Source organism: Fukomys damarensis, unplaced genomic scaffold (assembly GCF_012274545.1).
Source record: "Fukomys damarensis isolate Sample0158 unplaced genomic scaffold, DMR_v1.0_HiC HiC_scaffold_9, whole genome shotgun sequence".
In the NCBI taxonomy this organism is placed as follows: Eukaryota; Metazoa; Chordata; class Mammalia; order Rodentia; family Bathyergidae; genus Fukomys; species Fukomys damarensis.
In genome coordinates this window covers 41,589,889-41,599,843 of record NW_022900921.1, presented here as the reverse complement: position 1 = coordinate 41,599,843, position 9,955 = coordinate 41,589,889, and the positions used below count along the sequence as shown (strand labels likewise).

The 9,955-nt window shown below is 52.8% G+C and overlaps 1 protein-coding gene across 1 annotated transcript in view; it reads right to left on the bottom strand.

Annotated features, from left to right (window-relative positions):
- Positions 1–205: 205 nt before the first annotated feature.
- Positions 206–9,955, bottom strand: part of Cnnm4 (cyclin and CBS domain divalent metal cation transport mediator 4) — a 38,697-nt gene continuing 28,947 nt past the window's right edge. Inside the window, exons 2-8 of the mRNA XM_033761707.1 lie at positions 9,173–9,316; positions 8,848–8,982; positions 7,497–7,666; positions 7,318–7,414; positions 6,276–6,338; positions 2,494–2,678; positions 206–2,248 (exon numbers count right to left, since the gene is read on the bottom strand). Of these exons, the coding sequence (XP_033617598.1) occupies positions 2,051–2,248; positions 2,494–2,678; positions 6,276–6,338; positions 7,318–7,414; positions 7,497–7,666; positions 8,848–8,982; positions 9,173–9,316 (992 nt within the window). The 3' untranslated portion in view covers positions 206–2,050. The remainder of the gene's footprint in view (positions 2,249–2,493; positions 2,679–6,275; positions 6,339–7,317; positions 7,415–7,496; positions 7,667–8,847; positions 8,983–9,172; positions 9,317–9,955) is intronic.

Here is a 9,955-nt window from a genome sequence, read left to right as displayed (position 1 = left end):
AAATTGCGGTTCTGCCTGCATTTCACTGCTAAATGGTCTCAGAAGACTTCATTACCCCTTGTCCTGTCATAAAGTGACAGCCAGTCACAGTCACATCTATTTCTACCACAGTGAATATGGATGGAACTCCAACACAACCTGCAGACTCACCGAGACTTATACATATTTCATTTTTTATTACCAATCAAAAATAAACTCCATGTATTGTTTAGCAAATATTATCAGTTTTGTGACAAAAGACACAAGAGTCATAACAAGAAAACTCCCCGAGAGTCAAACTCATAACAATGCCAAAATAAATCACAAAAATATACAAATTAAAATCTTATGCAAAATAAATAGGAGTCATTTGCTATGGTGGCTATGACTTGCCTACCCATTTGGATGCCATTTACAAAGGTCCCCCTTAGGCAGGAAGACATGAGCAGCGGGCCAGTTCTGGGTATGGCTCAGCCCAGGAACCCAAGGATGGAACAGGAAGTGAACAACGGTACTGGGAGGAGGAAGTTATCGGACCAGTAATATTTGGAAATAATCATGAGCCTCTGGAAGAAGTGATTATAAGTAGGGGGAGGGAGGGCGAGGGACCAGTCTGTTGGTGGTGAATGCGTGTGCAAAGAGGTAGCTGTGGGAGTGTGTGCGCCTGCTGCCTTCCTCCCACGCCCATGAGGTTTGGGCCGGTGTGGTTTCCACCTGGCACACAGGACTCTCAGGATCACGGACCTGCCAGCTCCTGTGGGATTCAAGAGGAAGCCGTTCTTGTGGAAAACTAAGGGCTTCCTAAGAGGTCTCCAGGCTGGCGTCTCTCCCTGATGCTTGAGGACCCGCGGACGCCATCCCCTTCTCTTTAGGCTCTCAAATGGGGAAGGCCTTGGTCTGGCCAGGGGCAGGTGCGCTTGAGGCATGGCATCCCCTGTTGCAGGAATTAGGGTTGTCTGGGCATCGGGAGAGCAGAGCCCTTGGGATGACAGGATTCTACTAGCCGAGGAAAGGAGTAGAGAAATGTCACTCAGGTGGAAGCCGGCAGGGTCTCCCTTGCCTCCTTTCCTAGGCTCTGTGAGGTTGGGCCTCTGCCAGCCACCAAAGGAAGGACATAAAGAATGGGCTTAGGTGGCTTCTAACATGTCCTCTTGTCCCCAGACCTCAAGAGGGACTGGGGCTTGGGGATAAGGATGAGAGTCTGAAAGCAGGCTCTGGTGGCTCTACTGAGCCTTGACTCTCCTTGTGGGTGTGGTTGAAATTAGCAGCAGTAGCCACTAACAAGCAGATGCCAAGTATGACCAAGTGTACCCCAGAAACCAAAAGGTGGACCCCAGGCAGGTCACCTCTCACCCAGAAACCCTCCCCATGGAGGGGGATGCTTTTGGTACAGGAGGGCAGGATGTGGGGAGTAGGTAACCAGAGATCCTGCCTGACACCCTGAGTTAGCCCTGGCATAAAGGGGGAGCTTTCAGAAAGGCGATGGGTGGGGATTCCCCAGGGGGTCGACACAGGAGTTCCAGAAGCTTCTGGGGTCTAGAGAGTTCTCGGGCCCTGGTCACAGCTACCCAGGTCTCCGTGATGCCTTTGGTCCCTGGCCTCCCCAGAGCCAGCCTTCCCTGGGTGCTGGGCCCTGCCACAGGAGAGGGATAGGCTCCGAAGCCAGGGACAGGGCTACAGGGTGTGTGTGGCTGGAAGCCAATTATGGCTATTGCTTCCTGGGGTGAGGAATGCTCCCCCTTCTGGAGTTTCTTTTGGAAAAAAAAATTATTTTACATAAAGTTCCTTAACCCTGTCTTCCCTTCCCAAAATGACATTTAAAAAGAGAAGCAATGCGCCTAGTTTAGAAATTGTCTCTGAAAAACAGCCTTTGCTCACGGAGCTTCCCCATGGTCATGTTGGTCTGGGGGCTGGGCAGCTGCCCTTGGAGCTGCCTGGAGGTCCCATGGGGGCTGTCAGCTGTCCAGTCACAGGCCATCTAGCCATACCCCTTCTAGCCTGACAGGCTCCCTCTTTGTGTGGGCCCACTGGGAGGCCCCCGTGGGGTGGTGGGGGACCCCGGGCCCTCCTGTCAGATGGCATTCTCTGGGGAGGCTCTGTGTATCAAGGAGTTGCGCTCGTTGAGAAGAGTGGTGGTCTCGTCCACCACAGGCAGCTCTGGCTTCTCCGAGGAGTTCTCCACGCATGTGGTGCAGCCGTCCAGGGGAAACTGAGGGCTGTTCTCCATGCGGGAGGCTAGGAGCCCATTCTGGTACTGCTGCCTAGTGATCTGTGGTGGGGGGAGGCAATGATGAGTGTATGGGGACCCCTACACTGGCCTGCGGTGCAGGGTAACAGTTGGGGCCTACAGAAACCTTAGAAAGAGCGAGATAAGCCTGTAATCCCAGCCCTTGGGAGGCTGAGGCAGGAGGACTGCCATGAGTTCCATGCCAGTCTAGACTACATAGCAAGACATTGTCTCAACAAACAAACAAAGAACGAGGGGCTTGCTGGCCTGAGGCCAAAGTAGCTCACCTTGATGTACTGCAGGTCTGTGAGCGCCCGGACGCTGAAGTCTGAGATGTACTGGCTCAGTACACAGGCGGTCAGCTGGTTGCTGCTGCCTGTCAGCATGGTGGTGGGGGACGCATCCGTGCTGTGGTCCGGGTAGCTGAGGGAAGCTGAGCGGCTGAGCTGGGTGGGGTGGGCCGGGGAGCGGTCTGTGGGACAGCAGAGTCCTTCAGGCTAGAGCCCCCAGTGTCCCCCTATCAGGCTCCTGCCTGACCTCAGCCCTGTGTGTGTGCCCCTGCCAGGAGCAGGACGTGGTTCTCAGGGACAGAGAAGTACATGGAAGCTCTATCTGCAAGATCTCACCTCCTCAGGGCAGACGATCAGCATGTCTCAGTGTCGTGCAACGAGGATTAAAACAGCCACCAAAACCAACCATGCAACCAGAAAGTTAACCAAAGACACGGACAGCAGCTGGCTATAAAACCCCTCATTTAACCCCAAGGACTCATCAGTCATGGTGACACCATGATTACTCTCACATGACAGACAAGCCACTGTACTGGTCTCATGGGACACAACTGTACATTAAAAAAAAAAGCATCACAAAAGGAAGAGTATGCAGTCTGCACTGTCTCCCCGTAAACACCATGCACCTGTCACACCCTCAGTGTCCTCACAGGGTGCGCTTAAGTGTAGGGAACTCAGTCTCCACTCCTCTGAGTGATAGGCTGGAGAGGCAGCGGGCCATCTCATAGCACCCCAGGGGTGGGGCTGGCACAGCCTCTCCTGGCCACCAGTGACAGCAACAGCAACAGCAGGCCTCTAGACCACGGACCATGACAGTGTGACTCAAGTTCAGAGGAGGAAGAGAAAAAGTGCCCAGGGCCTGAATGCCAGGGCTCTGAGTTTTGAGAAGCGGAACAATGAGGTACACAAAGAAGTTAATTGTGAGGCCATGCAGGCTTGTTTATTTATTTATTTATTTGGGGTTTTGGTTTTTTGAGACAGGGTCTCACTATGTAGTTGAGACTGACCTGGAACTCACTATGTATCCCAGGCTGGTCTAGAACTCACAGAGATCCTCCTGCCTCAGCCTCCCGTACCGGGATTACAGGCGTGTGCCACCACGCCCGGCTTATGCAGGCTTGTTTAAACCAACAGGAAGTGCATCCAGCTGATTTGCTTTAGTTAACTACGGAAGGTGCCAACTACTAAGTTAGCTATTCTAACAACTCAGCAGAGACAGCAAATGTGCTGAACCCAGAGATTCAATGACCTCCAGACTTTTCACCACTGCTGGCCAAATTTAGTAATGCCTTATCTGGAGCCTGAGCAACACTTTTCCTTTCGTTTATAAAACCTGGAAAACATAGTCTGGCTGTTCTACAGTTGGGCTGTGGTCACACCCCAGTAGGAAGTCGAGGATCATCAGAAGGGCTTGTGAAAGCAGCCAACTTAGGGGTTCCTCTCACTAGGTTCTAGAAGGAAAAAACAGATCCCACAAACATTAGGGATATCATTTAGCATTCCACATTAATTACCTGAACAACGGGATGCTTGTAGTTAGTGCTTACACTCTAGGAATGGGAAATGAATTTACTTATTTACTTGTTTCACTTTTGCAGTGCTAGGGACTGAACCCAGGGCTTCATGTAGGCAGAGAAAGTGCCAGGCAACTGAAGCTGCACTCCTGACCCAGGGAGCTGAATTTAAAACCAACACAGTGAGTGAGCTGACCTGTTAAAACAGGGCTCTAGAGAGACAGACAGCAAAATACTGTCCCTGAACAATGACATTGTGGTGCTTTTTAATTTTCTCAAGACTTTTCAGTTTCCTGTTTTCCGAATAACTTGTTACTTTTATGATTTAAACAAAGCAATAAATATAACAAAAAATAGGGTCATTTTAGTTGGTAATCTTATTTCTGAAAATATCCATTTTTTTCCCCTCTTTTTTCTAGTTTGGTTGGGTTTTGTTGTCGTTGTGGGTTTTTTTTTTTTTGTTGTTGTTGTTGTTGTTGTTTTGTGGGGGTGAGACAGGTCTCACTATGTAGCCACCAATTTACAGTGATCTTCCTGCCTCAGCCTCGCACATGCTGGGATTATAGGTGTGCATCATCACAGATAGATTTTTCTGTTTTTTTGAGACAGGGTCTTACTGTGTAGTTCAGGCTGACCACAAACTCAGGGTGACCTTCCTGCCTCAACTTCCCAAGTGCTAGGATCAGAGGTATGCACCAACATGCCTGGCAAGGGCATAATCTTAAACACAGAAAAGTGTTTTGAATTAAGTCTTTAAAAGTCAGACTGTCATCTATAATAAAGACTCCTCCAACAAATACTAATGAAGCAGAGAATCGGTAAGGAACTCTGCGTGTGCTGACAAGGAGGTTTGTGGAAAAGCATGTCTTTTCCCGTATTAGTTAAAAGCGATAGGATTCCAAGCTGGGGTGCACAGCTTCTTGGCCATCTGTGAGATAAGAGGCAGGCAATCTGCAGTCTCACCAGTGGAGTTTGAAGAGGACAGTGGGTGACTTCTTCCAAGTCACCTTTTCATTTATTATTTGTGAAACAGAAGGTCAAAATAGTGCAGTATGCTTTGGGACATTAAGCAGAATGGCACATGCCTGTCATCCCAGCTCTCTGGGAGGCTGAGGCTGGAGGATTGAAAGCTGGAGCTAGCCTGGGCAACTTAGCAAGACTCTGTCTCAAATTCAAAGGTGCAGCTCTGGCTCTGGGTTCCACCCCCTGTACCAGAGGGACAAAAAGGAGGAAAAACTCAACCACACCAAGATGAGCTGGAAGGCGACTAAGGCGATGGGCTGTAGAACTGCTAGGACCAAGGAGCTCAGACACTCCATCCAGGCGGGGCTCTGCAGCCCAGGGCACAGCGATGAGGGCCCCTCTGTGCCGGGGGGATGCAGGAGGCCAGGTGGCCTCAACCTGAATGTGTCTGTTCTGCACTGTCCCTGGGCTTCTGAGTAACAGGAATGGAACCCAGCCCCGGACAGAAACATCATGTGATTTGTGACTGTAAGGCTACACTGTATATTATAACAGAAAAGACAGAAATCATAAGAATTGCCAGGGATGACAGCACACACCTATAACTCCAGCACTTCAGAGGGAAGAGGACTGCCAAAAGTTCAAGGCCAGCCTGGGCTACATAGTGAGTTCAAGGCCAGCCTGGGCTACACAGAGAGACACTATTTCAAACCACACCAAAAAGAAAAGAAAGGAATCATAGGAGTTGAGCTCTAAGCACACCTGTGTCCCCAGTTCTGTCACTTACTGCTCCTTACAGCACTCCGACCCCAGTCCAGTGTTGACTCCAGATGAGGAGGCCAAGCCAGGAGGAGTCAGGTCACGTTTCTGGGGCTGTGCCTCTACCTGCCTTCCCCACCCTGAAGGGACAGACAGACCTCAGCTACAGTGGGAACCGGCAGGAAGGTTTTAGGACACAGATGCGATGACATCCATGTGCCAGGGCTGGTGGGTGGCTGGGCTAGCAGTTCTGACGAGCTGGCTTCCCTCACCTGTGCTCCCCTCCTACCCTCTGGGTATCTTTCTGTCCAGGGGGTGTGCGTGTCCACACCTTCTCCAGGAATGAAGGACCTCTGGATAAGCCATTCCAGAATGCAGCAACACACCCTGAAACTGGGCCCTGGGCCAAGAAGACAAACCAATCATGCCAGCCCGCAAGCCTACCCAGCGGGAGCCCCAGGTCTGTGGGGCAAGGTTAATGGGGCTGCAGAGCATGGCTTGGACGGAAGGTGGCAGTGTCAACTTCCCCAGCATGCCTGTTACCTGCGAGCCAGGACAGCAGGGAGTTCCGCTTGCCAGGCGGACACCCGACCAGAGTGGAAGGTGCTGGAGCAGAAGAGGAGGAGGTCAGAGCCTGGGTGGGTGGGAGGCAAGACTGGGCCACAGGATAAGGACACAGCCACCCTTGAGCAGGGTAAGGAGATGGGCAGTCACTGCTGCTACTTGCCACTTTGCAAGGGGCATCTGAGGGCGAGGGGTGCAGGGACAGAGCCCAGGCCCCAAGCGGAGGCAGCACTGGGGGACATCTTTCCCCCAAAGCCCTTCCAAACCAGTCAGGTGGTAGGCAAGTGTTCTCTGGCCAGGAGCATCTGGGCAACATCCACCTGTCCCTGAGTTCCCAGGGGAGCCACATCTGACCCCACCCCAGGTATCTGCAACACCGGACTTATCCTTATGGAGAGGTGCAGCATGGAAGCTCATGGCACCATGGCAGCCCTCATGGGGCCTTTCTGGTCAAGGGACAGTAACAGACGGAGCAGGCAAGCCAAGCACCAAAGGGGCGCTGTTCTCCTTCCCAGGGGGTTCACGGGAGGCACCAAGCCAGCTGGGTGCCACTTAAGCCACCAGGACTGCAGAGGCAGAGGGCACCACAGCGTTCTTCTCTGGGCCCTAACAGGCATTGGCTGAGCCCAGTCCCCGCTCAGCCTCCAAGGCACATGGCTGAGACCCCAGACCAAAGTTACCTGCCACATACCCCAGCAGGCAGGCTGTGGCCCTGCTGCCTCCTGTTCTGTCCCTGTCCCTATGCTGTAGCAGTAGGGCCTGGGGCTGACTGGCCCTGCTGGCTCATCCTAATCTCACAGGGGGCTGCCGCCTGCGTCCTACTTCCTGTGACAGCCGGATGCCAGTGCCTCTCAGTGGCACAACCTTCCCCACAGCAGGCCCTCACCGCCTCAGGGCACAGCTTCCGCTGCCCACGCTGGGCTCAGTCCCCTTCCACTCCTCCAGGTCTGGCTGCCCCGCCCCCAGCCACACACCCCCTGGACACCCAACTGCCCTCCTGGGCGCAGGGCAGAGGACTCACCAGGGGGGACCGAGGACAGGGCCATGGTCCCGTAGTAGGAGAAGGCACCCGTCTCAAACTTCATGTTCTCCTTCCCTGCCTCCACCTCTACCTTGCCCTGAAAGAACACGGCAGGGTCACGGCAGGGTCAAGGCCAGGTGATGCTGGGGGGACAGGGAGGCTGGGCGGGCACCGCGCACCTGCAGGATGAGCACGAAGTAGTCAGCTGGCTTGTTCCGCGTGTACAGGGAGTGGCGGGCACAGTGCTTGTTGTGCTCATCAAACTTCAGCTCCTGAATGACGTCAGGGTACTTGAGCAGCCGCAGCAGGATCTTCTCCGACATCAGCGAGGGGATGAACTGGGGCACCTCTGCAGGAGGGAGGGCACGTCACTCGGGCCCAGGTGGTCGTCCTGGCCTGCGGGGGATGCCTTCCCTGCAGGGTGGCTCTGACAGCTGGGACCCGGGTCTGTGACTGCCTGGGCTTGGAGCGGCTCTGTACTGACAGCCTGTGATTCTGGCAAGTGCTGGACTCGCCTCAGGCTCTCATCTGTGAAATGGATGGGAACCTCACAGCGTCCATGAGAGGTTACAGCAGGATGCGTTCTTGGCATGTGGAACATGCTTGCGGATGTCCTATAACCACTGCCACAGCACCCTCATCAACATCGATGCCCCAGCAGGATGACAACGGGCAGCACTGCACCTGCAGCAAGGGCAGCGAAGGACACTGGCCCAGGGTGTAAGAAGTGTAGGCAGGGGTTTTCCGTTCCTTTCCTTCCCCTTCCCTTTCCTTTTTTGAGACAGGGTCTTGCTGTGTATTCCAGGCTGGTCTTGAATTCACTATGGAGCCCAGGCTGGCCTCAAATTCACAATGATTCTCCTGTCTCAGCCTCCTCAGGGCCAGGATTACAGATAATGCACCAACATGCCTGGGGGCTCAGCAGGTATTTTTCTAAACTGTCACCCTGGTTTCTCTCTGGGGGGAGGGACTTGGAATTGGGGTGGGAAGAGAAAATTGTCTTTGATATAGAGATCCATTCCTGTGAGAGGCAGGACACAGGCAAAGGGAACTCAGGCTCTGCAGGCCAGTGAGTGGGACAGGTGCATGCTGTCCCATGCAAGCCTCTTCTTACTGGTCCACACTGGGGATGGGCTTGGGGTGCTTAGGAGCCCAGTGCCCATCTGTCTGTCCGTCTGTCTATTTGTCTTTCTTTCTGTTTTTTGAAACAGTTTCAATATGTACTTCAGAGTGGTATTGAACTCACTATATTGCCCAGGTTGGCCTTGAACTTGCAGCGATCCTCCTGCCTCAGCCTCCCAAGTGCTGGGATTACAGGACTGTGCCACCACATCCAGATTCCCAGTGATTATTTTCAAAACTAACTTATCTGACCCCAGACATTCATACCAACAGCCCATAATAGCAAGCAAATAGCTAGTCCAGAGAGAGGCATCTGGTCCCTCTCCCCAGAGGGAAGGCCCTAGAGGCCCAGTCTTCTCCTCCTGGACACCTCTCACCAGCAACAGGAGGTCCTCAGCTGCCTCTTACCTGTGGACAGGAAGCGGTGAGCAGCCAGGAGGAGCTGGGGTGAGATTTTGACTTTGAGTTCATTGTCAGCATCCTTGAATGCAGAGAAGTCGCGCTTGTTCTTCTCAGACACCCGTTTCCGGCTCCGGTTGTCAGCTGCTAGAGCAAGGACTGGACCTGAGGATACTGTGCCCTGACACAGCTCCCAGCTCTGCTGGGGGAACGATGGGGTGAGCAGCCTTCTCCCTCTCCTCCATGTCCCCGGACCCAGCCTTTGCACCTAGGGACACTGACTTCTGATGGGAGCTAGGGAGGGGTCCAGGGCCATGGAGAGGGTAGAACTCACTGTACATGTCGGACTCGTCCAGGATCTCACACTTGATGATTTCCTCAATGACGTCCTCCAGGGTGACCAGGCCCAGCACCTCGTAGAAGGGGTCACCCTCGCCCTCGTTGTTCACCTTCTGTACGATGGCCAGGTGCGACTTCCCTGTGGGGACAGTGTACAGTCAGCCGAGGGGCTGAGCAGGAGACCCCACCACTGAATGGCAATATATTTAGGTCCCTGGGGCGGAGTTATGGGCGGCTTTTTCCTTTTTCTGTTGTTCCTACTACAAACAGATATTGCTTTTATGCAAAGGAAGACTCAAAGTATATATTTTCTTTGTACTGGGGTCAAACTTGGGTCCTTGTGCTTGCGAGGCAGGCAGTGGAACCACTGAGCTAAATCCCTGGCCCTTTTGCCACTTTCTAGAAGCACTTCCAGAAGTCCTTTTTGAGTATCTTTAGTTGTGCTGTTGTGGTTGCCTCCATGTCCTCAGTTGATTCAACATGTTTCCCCTTCACGATCATTTTGACTCTGAGAAAGTGCCGGAAGTCACACGGTGGCAGGTCTGGCAAATGAGGTGGATGAGGACACAGCAGGATGTGTTTATGAGCTGCCTTTCTACAGATGGCACTGAGCAGCAGCAGCATTCACTGTAGTTTTAAAAAATCTCACCTTGTATGACCCTCACAAAAGAGGACTTCCAGAGCTGCTTCAGAAAGTGGCAAGAACCATGGGATAAGTGGGTTTGAAGCAAAAGGGAACTGTTTTTTTTTTTTTTTTTTTTTTTTTTTTTTTTTTTTT